Source organism: Anser brachyrhynchus, assembly GCF_964034855.1.
Source record: "Anser brachyrhynchus genome assembly, chromosome: 23".
Taxonomy (NCBI): domain Eukaryota; kingdom Metazoa; phylum Chordata; class Aves; order Anseriformes; family Anatidae; genus Anser; species Anser brachyrhynchus.
In genome coordinates, this window is record NC_137716.1 from 3,818,336 (window position 1) to 3,840,363 (window position 22,028).

Consider the following 22,028-nt stretch of genomic DNA (forward strand, 5'->3'; position numbering starts at 1 on the left):
TATGTAAGCTTGTGGCCAGTAATACACAGGTTTCCAGAGCTTGGTGTTGCTGTTTACTTGTTGTGAGCCTGCCATGAATCATAAAACTCACGGGACAGTCGTTCCAGCCGCACGTTGGAACGGATGGGGTGTGCTGGTTGTGTTTGTCCTTCATTGTCATCTTCTGGCACTCGGGCTCGTGTAATGAACTCCATATCCGCGTTGACGACCCACCGGCCTTTGCAAGGTGACTGCTGCAGTTCACTATTCTCATCTCATTTTAGGCAAAAAGGTTCAGGTGCGTAAACCTGCACCAGGAGCTTCCGATGCTGTTCCCTCCAGGAAGCGCCCAACGCCAGTCAACCTTGCCAGTGCAATAAAGAGAGGCAATAGTGCGATTTCTCAGAGACCCTTCAAAGATAGGGTTGTGCACTTACTGGCACTAAAGCCTTATAAGAAACCTGAACTTATTCTCAGATTGCAGAAGGATGGACTTTCTCAGCAGGACAAGGATTTGCTGGACAACCTTCTGCAACAGGTTTGTACCCTGACAAAGGCAACAATTTAGGTAAAGGGAAACGTCCCCTCCGAAGGGAGTCCATTCTGTATGAGTCTGAACGTAACCCGTGTACCTCAAAGCTGCAGCTTAACGTTTCTTTGAAGGCCGTGTCCAACAGGGGTTCACAATTCCCATGGTTTAGGTAGCAGAAGCCCCCCGTGTGTACGCTGTGTGGTAGGGGTGTACAAGCAAGCTGTATGATTTCCGTTCACCGGATCGGTCACTTAAGGGGAACCAACCCAAAGTTGGTTGTGGGGAGAGCTACCTAATGGAGGATCTAAGAGTTATTTAAATTATTATAACCTGTAAATCTACTCCATACATCTGGATTAACGTGAACATAAAGGAATGTGTGTTGATACATGCAACGTTTCCTACGTGAAGGAAAAACATGTCCCTCTCCACTAAGCTTTACGTCTTTGTATTGCCCCGTGCCTTCCTGCTGGAAGAGTTACTGGTTAGGTGTGAAGATCATGCAGCTTCTTGCCAACCATATTATTTGTATGTCAAGTGTGAAAGCTGTCTCCTGGCTGAATCAGTCCTTAACGCTTTGAGTCATGTTCAAGGTGCCATTTTAGGACTTGCAGTAAATACCTTCACTGCTCTCACAGTGCAAAACGCATCATGGATATTTATTTAAATGCTGCAGCTGCCCTCTTCTGTATTGGATTCTTAATTTTTACTCCTTCCCATAGCTGAAAAGAACGAGACAGAGCAAGGAGTTGGTTTGCCCAAGGGCACAGGGCAGGTCACACTGAAAATGGAGTTAGTGCTGGCACAGCTCGCTCCTTCCCTAGATTTTAATCCTGCAGCCCTTAATTTTCCAGCAGAGCTAGAATTCCTTCGCACACCCTTTTGATTAGTACGAATATGTTTAATAATGGAAGTCCTGTTTCTGGTAATCGTCTTTTATCGATGCTCTCCCGCCCCCCTAGCAGGCGAGGGGTGCGCTTGGCAGTGTTGGCCTGATTGGGCTAACTGCTGGTTTTGCTGGGAATGCATTGCTTGTAAACTCCTCTCCTTCCAGGGCTCCCATCCACAGGCAGACACGGATAAACTTCAAAAAAAAAAAATTACAGGCTGCGTTAAAGCTACATGTCTAAATATGTCTAGGTGTGGGTTTCATTGTGCTCTCGCATCTCTCGGAGGACTCCGTGTTCCTGCTGGCCTTTTTGCCTCATTTTGCAAGGTTTCTATTTTTGGGGAAGCTTGGGGTGGAGCTTGCAGAGTCCAGCCCCAGGAAAAACAGGGAGGTGGCAGCTCCCAGCCTCCGTGCAGAGCTCCCAGCCTCCGAGCAGCGTGCCTCCCGCTGCACAACAGGGCAGAGCACGACCCGACTTTGCTTTCGTCTCTTGGGCACGTTTCCTGGGCTATCTGAATGTAAAACCCAGCTCAAATTCTTCTTGTGTTTTGGCTCAGGATTTTGGAAAGCTGACAGAACTGAAAGGAAAAACAGTGTTCGTCATGTAAACTGATAACCGGGCTTTTTATTTTTTTGCTTATCAGCAGCGCTTTGCTCTATTCAGTTTTCCAGCTTTTTGCTTTTAAATTTGTAGATTTATAATACGAGGGCAAAGCCTCCCTAAAGCAAAAGCAGGATTAACGACATCTTTGCTTAATTCAAGATTTTCCACTACTTCACTTGCTTTTCCGAGGTTCTCATTGCTGCGTGGATAATAGAAGCTCACAAACAAACCGTCTCCTGAACAGAGCGAGCGACGGAGAACGTTAATCCTTCAGCAGATGTGCTGTTTTATCTCCCCTGGCTGAATAAAAGCACCTGCCAGTCTCAAGTGCAATACAGTGGTCAAACCGAGGGGCCAGAGCTGGGAATTGGAGACACTGGCTTGGTTTTTTAGCCAGTGGGTCAGCCTGCCTGTGGCCTTACTGCTTGGCACCTCTGCCTCCCTGTCCCTTTTCCCATGAATGAATTTAAGGCATTTAAGGCATTTTCTTTCTAGCCTTAGTGCTCCATGCTCACCTAAGAAGGGTTGACTAAGTACAGCATCCATGAAGTTGTCATTGCTAGGCGTACTGGGGCTTTTTGCTTTGTGCTGACATTGGGTTTTTCAGACACGTAACCAGCAGCAAGAGGTTAAATTTTCTGCCAAGCTGTGGAAAGACTGATTAAAGTGGGATAACTCCTAGCAAGCTGTTTCCATTCTAACACAACTCTGCCGGTTCCAGCAGTGTTTCCTATCCACGTAGGCACCGCGCAGAATCTTGTGGGGAAAAGGCACACGATAGAATTGGATAAAATGTCAAAGAGCTGCTTGTACGAGTGTTCTGCAGCTGCACCGCAGGACTTGGGTGCTACGATTTACTGTAAAACCCTGGGTTATAAGCCGATAACTGCAGGTTTTGTTGTTGTTTCCCTAAAGTAGTCCTCAGAAAAGTTCTCCCCCATAACATCGAGCAGGTGATCCTAACACACGCAGCTGTACAACGTAATCCGCAAGCTCCCTAACGCGTTACATCCACAATGCGTTCTCTGCACCGCTCCTCGAGAAACTAGCTGCCTGCCTCCTGCTTTACTGGCTCGCTAGTGAGAAGTTACCTTCTGGCAGCTGTTAACCGAGCTATCGCCACCGGAGTTCCTCTATCAGCTAATAAACCACACCATTTGAGCTGTCGGACAGTTGCGGGGAGTGAACTGCCTCTTCCCACTAGGGTTTATTTCCAAGTGTTGCCCTAAACTGATGCTGTGCTGTTCCAAACTACCCGGGCTGAATAATCCGCTTAGATCCAACTTGTTCCTCAGTAAACTTCATGTGTTTTGGAAACTCACAATGAACTATTGCACTGACAAGGCAAAAGAAAAGCACAGTTTGATTAAATCACCTAAAAAAATTTGGAAATGAACTATATAGTACCTACTTGTTCCCTGACACCACTAACTACCACTAAGTCTGCCGAGATTTTGCCTATGGCTCAGATCTCTTTGTTGTAACAAGTGAAAAAAATTAAATCCTGATGGTTCTGCAAATTGCTTTTGTTTCAGGTGGCAAATTTGAGTGCCAAGGACAGCACATTCACACTGAAAGATTGCGTGTACAAAGAAGTGCAGAAGGACTGGCCTGGCTACTCTGAGGGAGACCAGCAGCTGCTGAAGAGGATACTTGTTCGGTAATTATTCCACCTTCTCTCTAATATCTGCAGCTTGAAAATACTGGGTTGCTATAAATCGGGGTGACTGAAGTCAGTAGAGCTACGGTAAGTAGAGCGTTTGGATTATTTTAACATCCAGTAAATCTGTTCGTCAGGCAGTCACCTGCAGAAGTTGGCTAAACTGGGGAGTAAGTGGATGCAATCTTCAGATCGTAGGCTGTAATTTAATAGTAATTTAAGTCATTATGCTAAAAGCTCCAGAAAAACCTGGATGGGGTAAAAAGCTGTTAGAGTTAAACCTTAATGGTGGTGTAAAATTCTGGGAGAGGAAAGGATTAAGACAAACGTGTCCAGTGCAGCTCTCCGTTGCAGCTCTCCTTTCTTTGTTCCATATCTCCTTGTGCAAGGCTTCCTGTGCAGACTGCTGTGTTTGTTCAGGACAGCGAGAGAAAGTACCCTGCAGCCGCGTCCCCCCGCCGTCTCGCCCCGCTGCTTCTGTGCTCTGTTCCTGCGGACATCCCCAGTCCCTTTGAGCTGTTTTCTTGGGGATTTTGCTTAATTTCTGTAGTATTAATTGGATGTTTCACTGTGCTTTTCTCCACGTTGGAAATTCTTTTACTATCAGTCACAGAGAGGCTGCAAGATCGAGGTTTGATTGCAGGGAGTGATGCATGAACGTGGCTGAAAAAGCATGAGGCAGTTCTTTAAGTCCCCTAAAACACGTAATGGTTGTCCTCCTGCCCATAAAATGTGTTCTGTCCAAGAGCTGCACACCCTACCTGTTCTCATCTTCCTGAAAATGGCCCTTAGCAGAGTTAGTTCAGATGATAATTCTGTCTCGTTGGTTGTTAAAGATTTTTTTTTCTTAGATGAAGCCTGAAAACTTGGGAGCTTTTAGCTGTCAGGCAGCGGGGAAAGAGGACGCATCCCCTAGATTCCTGAGGGATTCTGCCCTGAGTGTTTATATGTGCCTAGCTGGATTTTCAGTGTGTTTATACTGACTGGAGTTTGTAATGCAGATAGAAATTTTACCTGGCGTGTTTTTGAGACATAATCTTAACCAAAAGTGCAATAAAATAAGTAGAGCATGCTCCGTTTGAACGGTTTCCATGATTTGAAAGCACAATTGGCTGGGAGATGAGACTTGGTTAAACCAACAGAATCGTGCACTTAAAGTGCTTTGGCATGCTAAAAAAAAAAAAAACAAACTGATTTAAATGGCCTTGATGTTGAATTATAATTAAATGGAAAAATTCAAGTGCCATGCAATCTTTATGGCTTTCAAAAAAAAAAGGTTAATTTCTCCCTGTAGAAGGCAATGTTTACTGCTTTTTCTAGAATTGTGGCATTCAGTTATGCGAAGGTCTAAAAATAGACCTTGGAAAGGATGTATTCAACTGTACAAACAAAGACCCGCGCAGCCAGCGCAGGTAATGAGGCTACAAAATGGAAAAAACATGTCGGGCTGAAGACAGGAGAAAAACATTCACAAAAAGGGCGCAGGCTCCAGACGTGGGGCTTTACGCAGCTCGCCGTGGCAGTCTGCGTGGTTGCCTAGATTCATCCCATTGTTTGATGTCGTCTCGGGTTCCACGTCCACTTGCTGGTTCAGTGGCTGCAATAATTAACACATCTGCAAACCCTAAGAGCACGTCTACCAAGGCTTGTGTTGGACCGGCTCCTTCTTCTCGTGTTGTTCGTTTTCCATCCTTTCACCATTGTAGTGAGGTGTTTTTCCGCTGCTACAAGAGCCGCTGAATTGAAAGGAGTTGTCTTTCACTCACTTATTTTTTTTTAAATCCATAATTAACATGTTAGGAGATGTTCAGGATTACTCAGTCCAGTCAGGAGGCATCCAGAAAGCCGCTTGGCCGTGGTGTTTATGGAATTTCGCTGCTCCCCTTCCTGTTTTCACAGTCCCTGAGCACTTTCCTTGAGTTGATCCCTGGCTGTTGGGATCATTCTAAATAAAATTTAAACAAAAACAGCAACTTCAGCCAGAAGGGCAGCGGAACTGCAGGCATCTCAGTGTCGGTGCTGTACGGCTGAGGGTTCGAGCTGAGGTTAAAAGTGTATAGTTTGGGACTCTATCTCTGAAATAATCTCCCCAGTGCTTGAAAAATGGGTGCTTTAAAGCCGATTGCAGCCTCTTGTGGAAGAATTTAGACGTTGGTTATTTAGGCTGTACAGCTGGGGACAAAGTGACTGCGGAGCTAGTTTATTAAAACCTTTAACTCTGAATTTTTTTCTGCTTGATGGCTACAACCTGATGCAACAGTGGTTTTTTTCTGGGTGATAAATATATATATATATATATATATGGGCTCTCTGGTTCATGTCAGAAGAGTGGGGCAAAGCTACAAAACTTGACTCTGAGCTGCAGAGCACCCCTTGGGCGGTGGGGAGTGCAGACACCCACCATGAATGTGAATTAACACACTTACGTGATTAGAATGAATTGCATTGTGCTTTTTTTCTTTTTTTTTTTTGCTCCAAGAGGTCTCTATTGTTTGTCAGATACCGCAAATACAGACCAGAGCAGCGCTATTTTGCATGATGCGACTTGAAAGTATTATTATGAAGCCCGAAATGTAAATCCTAGAGGACCAATAACGCAGTAACAGTTCCTGTTATAATCCTGCTCTTCCTGAGCCCAGAGGGGCTTGCTTGTGAGAGAAGACTGCTGTGCCTGTGAAATGTTGTTTAGGTGGTGCTAGGAGCAGGAGAACTTACTCCTGAGCATCTGAACTTGAGTTTCAGCCCCCTTTGAGTGTGTTTGCCTTCTGAATTGGTCTTGAGAAGTGAATTTTACCTGGGTGAGCCGAAAACTCGGCTGAAATCAGTTGGAATAGTCTTGCTGACTGAGCTGTATTTGAAGCAGCGGCCAGAACGTATATCCCATAAATTCTGAAGTTCAGTGCCAGTCTTTACTAATGTGTATGGGTCATTTTCCTAAGGTAGATACCCATATGTTGTAACGTGTCGCCATGTCAAGAGAGGGAGGCAAAACTGCCAGGAACCAAGATCCTTCCTCAGCAGGGGAGGGAGCTCCTGTCCCGCAGCTGAGGCTGCCTCTCCCCCTGCCCCAGCTCCTGCGGTGTCAGTTCCCGGCGTCACCCCCGTTTGCAGAGAGCTGCAGAAATCATGGGAAGCGAGGCAGAAGCAAGCAGGCGCAGGATTTGAACAACCCCGCGTTCTGTTTTTCAGGAAACTCTGTCAGCCACAGAACAGCAGCGGCTTTCAAGGAGAAGCGCCTTCCCTGAGCCCACCCAAGGACAACGTGAACTCCAGCTCTCCTCCTCAGGTGGGTGATGCCTCTCCCCCCAAGGATGCTCGGTCTGGGTAGCAGAGAGTCAGGAACTGGGATCTGCTGCTGACGGGCCTGGGTCCAGGCCGAGCTGTTCAGCCTGTCTGCGTGCTAACCACCTGCTGCTGGAGGCTGTTAGGTCAGGAGCGCTTGGGTTTTGTTTTTTCCCCTTAAGTTAGAGCCTAATTCTAGGTTTCCTCAGCATCTGTTCCTCCTCTGGATGTGGTTCGGTGATGGACTACAGGGAGGCCCTCAGACAGTCTGCTCTTAGCTTTAGTTTGAAGGGCTAAATTTTTTAAAAGTGCCTACATACCTCTTGGAATTCCAGGGGGAACGCGAGCTTGTGTTTTGCTCATTACTAATAATTGACTGGAACGAAGCAGTAATAAGCAGCTCCCAAACACGGTTGAGTTATTAAAAACCTTGACCTTTTGCAACCTAATTGCCATGACAGATCAGGAGCACGTTGGTCTGCTCTGTGATTTGTTGAGAAGCCAGCGCAGGGAGCTGTGAGAAGTACAGAAGAAGCCAGTTTTCCATGATGATGAACTTTGAAGGAGCTCTGTTTGCTTGCGTGTTGGGCAGAGCCTGTCCCCGCTCTGTCCCGGTGTCTCTTAGCGCTGACTTTCCTTGCTAGCACCATGAAATGCCGGCTTCCCTTCTCTGCTGTGGGTCAGCCCAGACAAGTTGAGTATTTATTCTCCTCCTGCCAATGGAATGTGTAATGCCTGCTTGTCTGGACAGACGCACCGAGGATTAGTGGCAAAGAATATTAGCAGGTAAGGAAATTATGTGCTTTCTGGCAGCGAGAGGGAAGCAATTCGCCATAGAGAACAAGAACTGCGCGACTTGTTTGCCAGGTAGCTAATTCCAAATCCTCTCTTGTTCTGCTGTGGGCATGTTCCTGGTGCATGAAGAATGGACCCCTTCCTTCGAGTGAGCTTGGAAAGACGCAATGCTCTTAAGAGGTTGGGCGTGTGTTTCGCTTAGCCTGGTTCTGCGGAAATTTAGGTTGAAAGGTCACCTCGCTTCTGTATTTAGAAAGACGTGAAGGTCTGCAGGGGATGTTTTTAGTCTCCTGATTATCTGACCGAAACCTTGGGCAGCTGATTGATCTGGGTGTAGAAAAGGCTTAGCGCAGTGAGGACAACGTGGAATAGAAGTGCTTCCAGCAGCGCTGCTAACGTGGCTTGTCAGACAGCAAACCACGGAGCACTTCTTGTTGTACACTGTTGTTTTTTGATGCTATACATTATAGAGCTGTAGTTTCTATTTAAAGGAGGGATTCCCTTCTCATGGTTGCAACCCCAGCGGAGGACTGTGTGATTTGCTAGCCTTAAAACATTCAGGGAAAGTTCAGTTGTGGAACGAAGGCAAATCAAAAGGTTGGCTTAATAATTTCAAGGAGAAAGGTGGCGCAGCAGGTATTGCACGAACACCTTTACACCCAAAGAGGTAAAGGTGGTGGAGAGGTTATCTGTTGGCTTTAGAGGAAGGTGAGTGAGAGATGACAGCTCTCAGAGCTGCCTGCAGGTCTCCGGCAGCTGACCGAGGGAACGGCCCCTCCTTTGGGGCGACGGACAGCGCCGTGTCCTGCGGGTGGAGAGGCAGAGCCCCGGCAGCGTGGTCAGGGCCGTTGCGAAGCCGGTTCGGCGTGCTGCTGTCACCCCTCGAGCTCTGCGGCAGCACGAGCAGCTCCTCGTAATTACCCTGCCAGGTGGGAAGTGATCCCTGTCACCGAGCACTGTCCTTGTGACCCCTGCAGCTGGCAAAGAGAAATAAGAACTGGGGGGAAAGGAGCGAGTTGGTGGCTCCTCTCCAGAGCAGCCGTGCGTGCAGCTGCGCTTCTGCGACGGAGCAAAATTTCCATTTGCAAACGCACCGCGGTCGTCCTGCCTGAGACAGCAAAGAAAACAATGAAATATCCAACAGAAATAACCCGAGCTGGCCCTCGTTTTCCGCCGGGCACCGAATAATCTTTCCGCAGATTTTCTGCAGCCCGTGGCTGCCAGGCAGGCGCGCACAGCGCTGCACTGAGGGCTGGCCAAGGTAATTTGGGCTGGCTCGGGCTCCGCGCTGAGCTGATGGGAGGCTGGGCTGCTCCACGGCGAGACTTCCCTGGGCTGAGCTGAGCCTGCAGGCGGCTGGAATGCAGGAATTGGGGGCACTGAGCCCTCAGCAGGTCCCACCTGTGTCTGGGCAGGGGGCTGGTGGGGCTAAATGGAAACCTCTGCCCTCTGCACGTTGTGTTAAAGGAGGGATATTCCGGTTGCGGCAGCCTGCGTGACGTGGCTCGCTGCGGATGACCTCTTTTGCCTGAAATTCTGAGTACTTAGCAGTTGGTGCTTTCTCGCCTCTTCTGGGAAATGCCTCTCTGAGAAGAGGAAGGAGCGGTATCGCGAGGGTGAAGCCGTCAGCCTCGGAGCTGGTAAAGTCAGCTGGGAGTTAAGTGCAGAACGTGTGAATCCCTCCTGCTCCGGGGATCCGGCACATCTTTCCCCCAGCCTTTTGCAGGGACTTGGAGGTGCTCGAAACGCCACCAGATGAGACGATGGAGGGTGTTTTGTGGCTGCTTCCCTTCTGAGCGCCTGGGGCAGGGAGGGGGGAGGACAGGGCTGGCTTCTGAAGGGCTAGGTTGGAAGTAAGGTCTGAAGAGAGCAGGCAGGATGGCGTGGCCTGGTACGTGAGCAGTGCAAATTAATTTCTGGTGCCATCAGGGGGCCTCTCAAACTGTCACAGCTCGGCTCTCCCAAGGAGCCGTGGGCTCTGGGGGCTGTCGGGGCACGGCGTGGGCTGTGCTGGCTCTGCAGGAGCTGGGTGCTGGCGGTCCTGGAGCCCGTGTGCAGGGTGCTGGGGCTGCAGGGACCAGCCTGGGAGCGGGGAGGTTTGCTGGCAGCTTCCAGAGCCCTTCTTCTGGTGACGGCCTTGTTCCCAGCACTGCACCACCACCTAGCGGTAACAGCACCGGGACGAACGCCGCATCCGAAATCCTGCCCAGGCCTGGAGATACTTACTTCTCTTTTCCTTTTTCCTCCCCAGAAACGATCCCAGCCCCTGGAGTTTATCGATCCCCTGGCCAACAAGAAGCCCAGGATCTCGCACCTGGCTCACAGGGCTCAGCCCGCCTTCAACGGGAAGCTGAACTCCTCCAACGGCAAGGACGCCCCCGCCGCGGCGCTGCCGCCGGCCCTCCCGGAGTCGGTGAGCTCCAGCTCCAGCCTGCCCGCGCTGGAGCTGCCCAGGCCTCACGACCCCCTCGCGGATGTCAGCAACGACCTGACTCACAACGGCAGAGACTGTGAGACCGCGGAGCAGGCCGACAGGCTGACTCACCCCTCGCCGACAGACTGTCCCCAAACGAGCAAGCACAATTGCGGCTCGTACGTCAAAAGCAAGAAGAAATCCAAAAAGCACAAAGACAAGGAGAAGGAGAGGAAGGAGAAGAAGGGCGAAGAGAAGTGCAAAGAGGAGAAGCAGGACTGTGAAGTAATAAAAAATGCTGACTTAGTTAGTGTGCCACAGGATGTCACAGGTACGTCGGTGCTGGGAACCCCCCTTTGGGTTGTGTTAATGTTATTTTGCCTATTATTTCTGCTCTGAACCCATTTGAGGGAAGAGGTTGCGTGTGTCATTCCACTTGCAGAGCCTGTGTGGTTGATGAAATATCGCTGCTGTCCCTGCCTACAAATCAGCACAGGCTCTTCCTCCCAAAAGAGGCTATCAGGTTTTTCCTGTTCGACCTTTGCTGCTGTTTGGAGCTGCCTCAGCCCGTGTCATGTTTCTCCCTGTTAAATTAAAAGCTTTATTAATACGTGGGGATGAAAGGCAGGCACCAAGATCTGTCGGAAAGGCAGCGCCGCTTGATTACCTCCTGCTCTTCTGCTTGTGTTTGGCATTGTGATGGCTGTTGTATTGATTTTTAACTCGGTAATGAAAAGTTAGTCACAAAAGCTTGTAATATTGGACACAACAGAAGCGATAGATAAGTCCTGTGATAAAGACTGCTGGGGCACCACACGACCAGCTCCTTCGGGCCGAAGGCTTCCTTGCTCTATCCCACTACAGGTCTGAATTTCTCGTTTCGAGGACTAACGAAATAGCAAACCTGTTAGCCACTGGGATGTGATAAAAAAGCTTCCCATCAAAAAATACATTTCTAAGTCAGTTCTGTGTACTCTTAGAAGTTAGAGCAGAGAATATGTATATTTACTGGCTAATCCACTCCGTTCCCTTGCAGTGTCTGCTGCTCTCCTGCTTCCTTCTTAAAGCTCTCCGGAGCAGCGGGACCTCCCCTGCAGCCCCTAGGAACACCGCAGCCCGGTTCTGCTGCTCAGCTTCTTCTTGCATCCATTTTATTTTCCTTCGCCCCTTTACTACGCTCCTCTTCATGCCTGGTGCATGAAAATCACCCGCATTTGGCTCGGAAGGGGCAGCAGCTCAAAAGTGGAATTAATTAGTCAAAAAACTGGAATTAATTCATCGCCTTCGTGGAAGGGGAGAGCTTCAGGAATAGTTTGGAGCTGCGTGGTGTCAGCTCTTGCCTTCCCCTCTGCCTTTGTAGCACCGACAGCACGCTCTGCGTGCTCACCGCTGGTTTTCGGCTGCGCTCTGTACTTGTGAGCGTTGTACGTGGGGACTTCGTGGTGCTGCAGAGCAGCGCTCTGCACGAGCAGATACTTCTGCTTTGATCTTTTGTGTCAGTCCTGTTTTGTTGTGTTTTTTTTTCTGCCCGTGTTAACGAGTTGTTCTCCCTGATGTACCTCGTGTCCTGAACAGCCGTGGAGGTAGATGCAATCTGGGGGCGGATGTCTGTCTTTGTCAACAGTTCCTGAGTACCAAAACGAGCCGAATTCTTTCTTCGTGGAGTTGCTGAGCCTTTATCGCCTTCTCTGCTCTGCTTTAAAAGCAGCTCAGTGCCTGGCTCTTTGTGAATTCGGGGTTTTGTTCCTGCTGCCCGCTGATGTATGCGAGGTAACAGAGCCGGGCTGGCCTCCGAAGTCAGCGCAAACAGGATGTGGGCAGCGGCTGCTGGGATTTGGGGCAGTTTCGGGACTTGGGATCCTGCTGCCCACATTTCTGCCCCTTAGTGGGGGCCTGATCCTGCCGCTGCTGCCTGCAGCGAGCAGCCGACGTCTTCCCAAATGCCCTTTGTGCCCAGAGGCTGCAGGGGAGAGGATTTCTCCTGTTCCGGAGGCACTGAAGGGACCCTGGGGTCCTGTCGGCAGACAGTAGGTGGCACTCACAGGCAAACCAAACTTTCTCCTCCCTTCGCCACCACCATCTTCCGTGCCCGTGTTCGGCATCTCCCGCTCTGCTGTCAGGTGTGGAAGAGAGCAGAGCTGTTTGCAGACGCCTGCAGCAGGAATTAAGGCTGCTCTGCTCCCCGTGACGCTGTTCGGGCGCTCCGTTCGGCAAAGCCTGCCCGCAGGAACTCCGGGAAAAACAGATTGTTAAAAAGGCACAGTGAGGTTGCTGCTTTTACATCCCCCTGCTGTAACTTTGGCACTTCATGCTCTCTGCAGCTTATTTGGGGTAAGGACTGGAAAGGAGCTTGGTGAGCGTGGGGACGGGCGAGGCGTGGGGCTGCCCCCCGCATCCCCAGGGGACTTGCGCAGTCACAGTGCTGCTGGCTCCAAGGAGCAGGCTTGGAAAAAGAAAAAAAGATGAAAGAAGAAATTAATTTCTGCAAAGCAGATGAGTTGAATCCTCTGCAGCCTCCCCCATTTGTCTTTTCTTTTGCTGCCTTCTCAGGGATGCAGTTGACTTTCTGAGTAGGGCTTTCAGAATAATACAATTTACAGGAAGTATCCCTTTTCAAGCCAGTATCCAACTGCTTTTCTTCCTCCAAATAAATAATGCAGTGTTTAGTTTAGGCTGGGGACAGAGCCTGCTTTAGGCTCGCGTTCAAAATCCCATTCCTTCTGAGGTCTTTGGTCCCTTCACTTAAAGTCCTAGACACTTCTAGTTGAGCCTCGTTTGGTCTATGCTTCTTCCACCTGATAAAACAGAGCACTTTGATTGTCTGCAGGGCAGCAGGGCTAAGTGAGGAGAAAGCTGCGCGCCCTACAAGCCTGTTAGATCCTATAGATCCTATAGGAATCCCTAATAATAATAGCAGGGATCTACGTAGTGTAGAACTGGGGGGGAGAAACGTGCACCTTGCTCAGTTCTCTTGTGCTCATCTGGACCCAGAAATGTGTTTTGTGGTTGATACCAGCGTTATCCCTCCCCGCAGGCGGTGTTCCCAAACCAATTAAACGAGGCCGTGTCGCTGCTTAGCGCGTTGGCTGATGTCGGTGTCGTTTTGCTGACAAATATTAGGGAAGCGTGAGGTTTCAGCCACCTCACACTACACCTTCCATCTCTGTCAATTTAAAGCACAACAGAAACCCTTCGAATTCAATAATAAACTGCATGCTGTGGATAGATCTATGAATTTACAGTTTTATTGCATAGAGCTCTGAAGTTTAAGAATGTCTAAAAGCAAGTTTTTGTTTCTTCCAGGTTTAAATGGAACATGCAATAATTCTAGTGTACCAACATCAACTTCGGAAATGCCAGATTATTTATTGTGAGTATCTTTATTGCTTGTTTCGTCACTTTGGGACCATGTTTCAGGCTAAAAATCACAGTGTCTCGGTGACTTTTTGTTGGATTTAAGTGTTACTTGATTGAACTTTGGAAGGTGGGCTGAAAAAAAAAAAAAAGTCCTTTGCTGGTAGTTCCTGAAACCAAAATGGGTCTCAGATTGGCTCACCCTTGGCTCTGCCCTGACCGTTTTGATGACGAGTTCCTTATCTCGTGTTAGCACGTCCTGTGTAGATGCTTCTTTGTGCCGACCCCTCTCAAGGAGTCAGCTCTTGAAGGCTAGAGCACATTGAAGTTGACGCAGTGAAAGTTTTCCCTTAATTTGACACCTCAGTTAGCTTGTACACGTTCAGGCACCGCGTTGCAGCTGGAGCAAGGTGGCAAATGAGAGTCATCACCTGTGAAAAGAGGAGCTTTGCCATCACAGAGGACTGGCTGCTGGGCTCGCTGCAGAATGTCAGGTTTAATGGCTTCTTGTTGAGCTGAACGACTTTCAAAGGGCCTCGGAGGCGCATCTGTTAAACATGAGCTCTTGTGTCGTGTTCAGCTCCTTGGGTATCTTCAGAAGGTGGTGGAGATGTATTCAGCCTATTCAACATGGTTCTCATCCCGCGCTTGCCACATAATAGTCCTGCGAGCGTTTTGCAATGATAGCTGAACGGTTTTTGTGTTCCTTTAAAGACTCTGAGCGCTGGAAGCATCGTATTCCTGCTGTTCCGAGGTCTGGCACAGATGCAGAACTCCATGTTCTGGGGGACAGCAGGAATTAGAAAAGCTGTAGCAGTGCTATCTGAGTGTCCTCCTACACCCTCATCTGCTCACAGGCTTTGCTGTACCTGCATATTCCAGCCTGTCTTGCAGAGATGGGAAGTTTTCGGAGCAAATATTGTCTTGTTTTACGGAGAGGTCAAGGTACAGCAGTTATCTCAGTGCCACTGTCACGCAGATCGCAGGAGACTGTTCCCAAGTGCAGTCAGTCACCTGGCAGACTTGTCATCCTGCTCTTGGCACCGCAGCCTTCGCGCTGTCTGCAGGGAATAATCACTAAACCGCTTAACGAAATTATTCTCCCTCTAGAAAATACGCAGCCATTTCCTCTTCGGAGCAGCGTCAGAGTTACAAAAACGACTTCAACGCGGAGTACAACGAGTACAGAGACCTGCACGCTCGGATAGAGAGGATAACCCGGCGGTTTACGCAGTTAGACTCCAAGCTGAAGCAACTTTTGCAGGGCTCTGAAGAATACAAGGTAGAGACAAATTTATCCTTCGAAAAGCTGCTCCTGCGAGTGGGGCTGCCACAGCTTGCTCTGTGCACGGGGCTTTCCGGGCTGGTTGGTGGAGGCCCCGTGTCCTGCCTGTGAAATAAATGCCCAGAGCCCAGGACTGGTGGATGCAGAACGTGCGCACAGCTGACAGCTTTGTGGACTGTTCTTAAAACAGCTCTGTGTTCTTTCGTTTTCAAGCTGGAGCACACATCATGGTACTTGTTGACAAGGAAAGGCCTCAGTGAGACAATTGGCGTCTTCAGCCAAAAGCTGCTGGAAGCTATTAGTGTGTCCCAGCCAGAAAACTCATATTCGCACATATGGTAGCGTATCGGGGCTGGAAGGGGAGTTAGGACAGGGTCATCTGTTTCTCTCCAATCTTTGATCTTAATAATGTAGCATTATTCAACTTGTCAGACCGATTTTAGAAGAGCTTTAACTATTCATTATCTTGAGAAAATAAGGCTCAGTGAGTATAACAAACAGATTTTTTGCAGAGCACGTATTGTACTAAGCACAGTTTCTTCCCTCAAACGTCCTTCCCCTCTGTGAGAAATCTACTGATTCCTCACTGCAATATTCTTGTATCTCGGGGAAAAATTAGTCTGAGCTGTGGAGGAAACGTCAATTATCCTGTCAATTCAAGTGCTTGTTACAGGTAGATTTTGTGGCTGGGGAATTGGGACAGGGACCTGTTCCTTCCCATGCCCCTGGTGTTAGCACCAGGGAGAAGGTTTTGGTCAGTATTTGGAGGAAATGTGCATGTCAGGCCATGGGTAAATGCTTGTCTGTTGCTTCAGGTTGCGAGACTGTTGGCTGTTCTGAAAACAAGTTATCTTTTCCTTTTTTAGACCATCCATGATCAAATATTACAGGAATACCGGAAAATTAAAAAGGTAAGGAAAAAATATTTGCCCATAAACAAGGCTTTTGGGTGGTGCCCCTAGCGACTGAAAGAAATGGGTGCTTGCCAAGTGAAAACCCAGCCTCTAGCTTACGAGCAGACCTTTGTTCAGCTCAAGCTTGTCCGAAGAGTGGTCCTTTCACTGTTCAGAAAGGGTTTGTGGGCAGCTGGGACTGCTCTGTGCATCTTGGGGAACGCTTCCACTTTGTTAGTGGCGTGCTAGCAAAAGAACAGATGTATTAAAGTTAGTGTTTCTCTCCCCTCAAGTGAAAGAACAGTTTGTGTTTCGGATGGCGAGGCCAAGTGATAACGGGATCCTCCAGGTCTTGGGGTCTGCTGGTGTACTTGGTAGGAGCTGAGCTCAGCCTCTAGGACGAACCACGCGGGTGCATAGTCCCCTGTGGTCTCAGCTTGCTTTTTTGTGCATGGCGTACAGAATATTTTGCCTTCGCGTATGCGTAAAGCAGCTGTTGACCGGGAGGATTTGTGGCTCAGCTGGATGAGGTAGCAGAGCAGAGGCAGGCTGGGGCATCCACGTACCAGGGCAGGGGATATTTATGGATACAGCCCTGATCCCTCTTGTCCCTGGGGGATTTGGGAGCTTTGGGAAGAGCGTCCCTGTGTGGTAAGTTCATCGTTGTCTTAAAGCTCTCAGACTTGCACAATCCGGTGCTAACGTGGGGGCCAAAGGGCAGGTGATGCTCGCTGAAAGCTGACGCGTGCGGCACAGCTGCTCTGAGCGCTCGGTGCCTCGCGCAAGGTGTGCTCGCTCCCCCGTGATCAGCTCCCCGGAGCTGGGCACTGATGAGAAGGGATTTATTTAGCTCTTTGCCTTGTTTGAACAGGACAGGTCCTTTCGAAACAAGCGGGTGTCTGCTCTGCTCCCCGGTTATCTGTTTATACCTTGAGGTCAGAGAGCCTCGGCCGGGTTTGGCGTGGATGTCGCTGAAGGCTTGCACTGTCACTACATCTTCGTTTTTCTTTACAGACTAACCCCAATTACAGCCAAGAGAAGAACCGCTGCGAATACCTCCACAACAAACTGGCTCACATTAAAAAACTGATAGCAGAGTATGACCAACAGCAGTTCTAGCTGGCGCTGATCTGGACTGGGTAGGGCAAAAGTCACCTGGACGTTACGTTCCCTTTTATACAACTAGATTCCTTTCAGAGATGAGCATTAAATTCTTCTTGGTGGAAGAACTTGGGGATTTCTTACAGTGGCGAGTCTCTTGTGTCCGCGTCTGCGCCAGGTAGCACGCCAGCGCCTGGCACGGTCCTCTCGAGTTGTAGCCTCTCTGAATGTCGGGATGTAACAAACGAAACTCTGCTTGTTTGAAGCCAGCGATTGACACTTAAGGGAAAAAACTTGCCTAAAGTGACCGAAGCTCCCAAAGGTTAAGAATCGGTAGTTTTCATGGATTAAAAGTTTGGCATGAAGTGTAATTACCCCTGGCCCAGGTCCGCTGGGTTACAAATTGTCCTTCAAATGGTGAGGAACTGGAATGCTGCTAGGTTACCTCCTTCTCTGGCACCTGCGACTGTTCATATGCAAGCTGTCTGCTCTCCATGGCACCGTGTTAAATACACCAAGTACCCAGAGCTCTCGTTGTTTGTTCCTGCTTTTGTCATCTCCGGTGTGTGCTCTCTTTGAGGTGGTTGTGTCAGTAGGAGGGGAACAGCCCGGGGATCTGCACCGGGTGCCTGGCGCCGTGCAGATGCGGATCCTTCCTCTCAAAGTCTCGGTCCACGCGTGCGTTGGGATCCAGCGGGCGTAGACCTTGCAGCACGCGCAGTCCAGTCTGCCTGCATTACCCCTCACGTACCAATGCTGGGAAGACCGAGACCTGTCTGTCTTTGACTTTTATAATTTTCTACCAAGGCAGCCAATTTTCTTAATTGCGTAATGAGACTATGGTCTATTTTTGTATAACAAAAAAAAAAAAAAGCATCTTTTTCTAAAACTGTGCCTCCCTTTTCCTTTTAGGCCAAGTGTTTCAGAACCTTTCCTGTCTTACAATTGCAGTGTTACTGAAGCTCGTTGGATAGTTACCCAGAGAAGTTATTTTATTACCTGTAATGCCCCATAGGAGAGGAGGGGGCGGGGGGTGGGGAACGTGATGCTTTCTTCTGTTTTTTTTGTCTTACTTCCAAAGAAGCAGCAGCAGAAAACCATTCTCAGAACAGGCGCCTGAGTGTGAGAGAAGCAAGGTAGCGTTTTCCCATGCGGGTCACTTCCCCTGTTGTGCTTTATCTAGCCAGCTTCTCGTCGCAGTCTTTCTTCTTGATTTTTTTTTCTTTTTTTTTTGGACTTGAAGGGAACATTTTTAGAGTATGGCCAGGGTGTGAGAAACACGCCAAAAAGCACAAAGGTGTCCTTTAACTCTGCTATTTCTTTCTCTCCCCTCTCCCCTTTTAATCCTGCCAGCCTGTGCGATTTGACTTCTTCCCGCTTCCGTTTATCTCAAAGTAAAGGATTACTTTCCCGGGGCGTCTCCTTCCCTTGGAGGTTGCACTGAAGAGTCTTTCACCCTTTGAAGGAGCGGAATGGCAGAGTTGAGGAGGGAAAACAGTTCTTTTACGAGAAGCAGTTTATTTTTCCACCCAAAAAAAAGTGGGTCCATCTGCTGTATTTAAAAAAAAAGATATCCATTGTATCCAAAATATCCGTTCTGGCTAGGTTGTTCTTGCTGTGTCGCCCGGACAGGGCCACCACTTGGCTTTGTCGTTTGCCACGTCCCGAGTTTCTGTCCCCGCCGCGTTGTCCGCAGACGTCCAGCGCTCGCCAGGATTTTGCCATCCCGTTCTCCAAAGGGAAGCCTCGGGCTCGAGGGAGCTGCCTGCGCTCACGGCGCCTCTCCGGCCGTGCTCCACGGACACCCGCTGGAAAGCCACGTGTTTCTGCTGGCCCGCAAAACCCAAACTGTTCTGAAGCAGAGCGGTAAAGGAGAGGGGGGACGAGATGTGATCCCCAAGGATCATGGGGTCTGTAGGGTGAGAGCCCCGCTAGGAAGTCCAGAGAAGGCTCCCGGGGCCAGGGCACGCTTCGGGCTCATCTCTTCCTCTCTGAACAAAGAAGACCGGCGGTTAGGGAGCTCTCTGTCTTGCTCGTGTAATGCTGCACCTCCGATGCTTCCACCAGGGAGGGAAGGCTGGAAGATGTGCGTGAAGGAAGGCGAGGAGCTTTTCTCCAGGATTCTTTGTTCTTCCCAGCGGGGCATCACACCTGATGAGCGCCCGTGTTTCGTGAGCAGTGGCAGGAGGGAACATCAGATGGGCACCCACGTCCCTTGGAGCTTGAGCCTCGTGTAGGCTCTGACCTGATTCCAGCAAGCTCCCCGTAGCAGCGAATTCGTGCACCGAGGAGGATCCCAGAGGAGCAGCAGGGTCTGCGTTCCTGCCAGCATCGCTGCCAGGGGGCATCGGGACAGGCACTGCGGAGCGCGGAGCCTCGCTGTCCGGGGTCTGTGCGGGATCCATCGCTGCCGAGCCCACCAGGTGCCCGATCCGCGAGCAGCGTCGCTGGCTGGAGCTCACATGAATCCAGCGGTGATGGTGCTGAGCTCCACGGGAACGCGTGCCATCGGGCAGCGCCTGCCCATCGCGTCCCGGGCTCGCGGCAGGCAGCGGGGTTCGGTGGGACTGCGTCCACCTGGGACCGAGAGGCGAGTTGGGCGAGGGGCTAGAAACTCGACCGGCAGGAGAGGCAGCGGCTCCGTAACCAAGACGAGTCGGTTCTTCCATGGAAACACTTCTCGTTCTGACCCTTAATATTTTGAAGGGGGTTTTTTGCTTTTGGGGATCGGGGAGGGGGGAGGGGAGTAGAGATGGATCTCAATCTTTATACATCTGCTATAAGATATTTTTGCAAACAGAGTTGTATACAAAGATGTATTGTGTACATTTACATGTATATTCTGGAACTTCTAAAAATTTGAATATAAAACTGAAAATATTTAATGAATATCCAAACTGTGAGACCCAATTAGCATTCAACAACTTTCTGCTTCACTTTTCTTTTGGACTGTGTTAAAGAATTGTAGTCGAATCTGCCTTTTTTTTTCTTTTTAGAGATTACGAAGCTAGGCAAATTTTGTGCTTTTTGGGTTAATAGAAACCAGTTCTAGGTGATTAAGTATGATCTTAACTTATTGATACTGTGTTTTACTTTGTAATATTGTACTGTGGATAAAACTATATTGAGCCATGGAGTTGGAGTTTACAAAAGAGCTTTTCACTTTGCCAAAATGTTACAATTTAAAGGCAGCATAGTCTTCAGCTTTCCTAATCTTTTCTTAAGAGCTAGTGTCCTTTTTTGTACACTAAAAAGCTGAATGCTGATTTTGCAACATATAATAAATTCACTGTATTGGAAAACAAGCAAACAATAAGGTTGTATATTTCTTTTCAGTGCTTCTTACTCCAAGAAAACGCGAGAAAGGTGATAGATGTCTGAAATGGCTTTCGAAAGCAGGAAGCTTAAAGGAACCGAGCTGTTTGAATAAGTTTTAGTAGGTAAGGGAAGGAAAAACAAAGGTGGGCTGCAGCGGGGATGCTGTTCCTCGAGTCCGAAGCAGACGTGGCTGGGCAGGAGCTGCAGTCAGCAACCGTGGTCCTGGCTTCCTGAGCCAGAGCTCAGGGTACAGTTGGTGGCTTGGTTGTACCCAGATTTTGTCCCTCTTCCTGCTCTTCCTTCCCAGAGCTCTGTCTTCCCCCGCAGCCTTCCTGACGGCTGCTTGGTGTTCTGCAGCTGGCTCTGCCCCGTCCCTGGCTCTGCTGCTCGCCACGGCTGCAGCAGGCAAAAAGCAGAGCAAAAACGCTCCTGTTGCTGCCCGGTGCCGCAGGGCGCCCTGAGCAGCTCCTGGTCTCCTTGGGCAGCTGCTGTGCTGCCTGCTTTGGGATCCCCTCCTCTAACAGAGGATGACAGACACAAGTTCACCGGTCTCAGGGCCAGAAGTGCTGGCAGATCATGCTCCATCCACCTGTGCAAATAACGAGCCAGCGTTCGTCTGTGGTTGGCTCCCCTTTAGTGCCAGACCCTGGATTCTACCTCCAAAATAGTGAGATAGCGATGGGGCGAGTGCATGCAATCCATCAATCAAATAATGTGGCTAAGGAATAGATATTTCAGCTTTTTTTGTTATTTTTGAAAGTGGGGGGAAATGGTGGGCTCCGCTTGGGCCTTAATCTCACCAGCTTCAGCTTTGGAAAAGGAAAATGCAGGAGCGTGGGGCAGGGAAGGGATGCTCCTGCGGCTGAGGGTTTGCTCGCAGGGGGTGAGCCGGGTGCGTGGAGCCTGGTGGTGCTTTTCCAAAGCGCTCAGGGAGAGAGAACGGAGGCCTCGTGTTAGCTGAGCCAGGCTCTTGCAGGTCCTGAGCAGCCTGGGGCAAAGCCCTCGGGGTTTTAGTTCCGAGTGCTGCCCTCGGGAAGGCGCAGAGCCCTGGCTGTCACTTCACCACCTCTCGAGCATCCACAGCTCCTCGTTCCTGTCCCTCTTGCCCATTACCTCTGTCACTGGTGCAGGCTCACCCCCGTCACCTGCCACCTCCCTGGGGACACCAGGTCTGCATCAGCGAAGTGTGGGATTGCTGCCGCCTGCGCCCTCCGGGGTCCCCATCCCCTCCCGCCGCAGCCCTCGGCTTCCCTAGGTAATTCCTCCGAACCCCTGGCAGCTCACGCTGCTTGGGGTCACGCAGAGAACTAATTAACTCCGAGCAGCACCAGTGGAAATTTACTGGCTGCTTCCTCTGTGCCAGAGCCAGCCCGGCTCCAGAAGCTTCCCTTCTTATCTGAACCCGGCTGGGAACCCACAGCCGCCGGCCTTCGGAGGGGGCACGCAGCACGGAGCAGCTCGGGGTTGCAGAAATCCCCCGATTTTGGGGCTGCGAGCGGGGCAGCATCCCCGGGTCGAGGCGTGCACCTCGTGCAGGTCCACGAGGAGCCCTGGCCGCGACCACCGAGCTCGCACCCGGCAGTGTCCCCGCGCGGCACGCCACGCTGTCCCCGTGTCACCAAACGGGGCGAGATCGCCCCGCAGCGCGCCGAGGTCCGCGGGATGCTCGAAACACGGCAAAACAGCCGCGGGTTTTTCCGTCCCGTGGGGTCGGGTCGTGTGCGCCTTTTGCTTGGCGGCTCGTTTCCAGGAGGAAGCTCATTAGCCTAATTTGCCCTCGACGCGCTCGGCCGGAGCCGGTCCCTGTTGCAGCACCGCTGCCGTGCTCCCACCGCGGCGCGGTGACCACCCTGAGCTGTCCATCCGCCTGTCCCTTTGCACGCATCCGTCCGTCTGTCCGTCCTTGGGTGCGTGGCTCCCGGC

General features: G+C 50.2%; 1 protein-coding gene across 3 annotated transcripts in view; it reads left to right on the forward strand.

Annotated features, from left to right (window-relative positions):
• Positions 1–20,092, forward strand: part of ELL (elongation factor for RNA polymerase II) — a 53,152-nt gene extending 33,060 nt beyond the window's left edge. For 2 of the 3 annotated variants that reach the window (XM_080565982.1, XM_080565984.1), the window contains exons 5-12: positions 264–517; positions 3,540–3,664; positions 6,854–6,950; positions 9,993–10,485; positions 13,458–13,524; positions 14,619–14,790; positions 15,660–15,704; positions 16,701–20,092. In XM_080565982.1, coding sequence (XP_080422108.1) covers positions 264–517; positions 3,540–3,664; positions 6,854–6,950; positions 9,993–10,485; positions 13,458–13,524; positions 14,619–14,790; positions 15,660–15,704; positions 16,701–16,805 — 1,358 coding nt within the window. In that variant the 3' untranslated portion in view covers positions 16,806–20,092. The remainder of the gene's footprint in view (positions 1–263; positions 518–3,539; positions 3,665–6,853; positions 6,951–9,992; positions 10,486–13,457; positions 13,525–14,618; positions 14,791–15,659; positions 15,705–16,700) is intronic. The other variant, XM_080565983.1, reaches the window with a different exon arrangement.
• Positions 20,093–22,028: the final 1,936 nt, after the last annotated feature.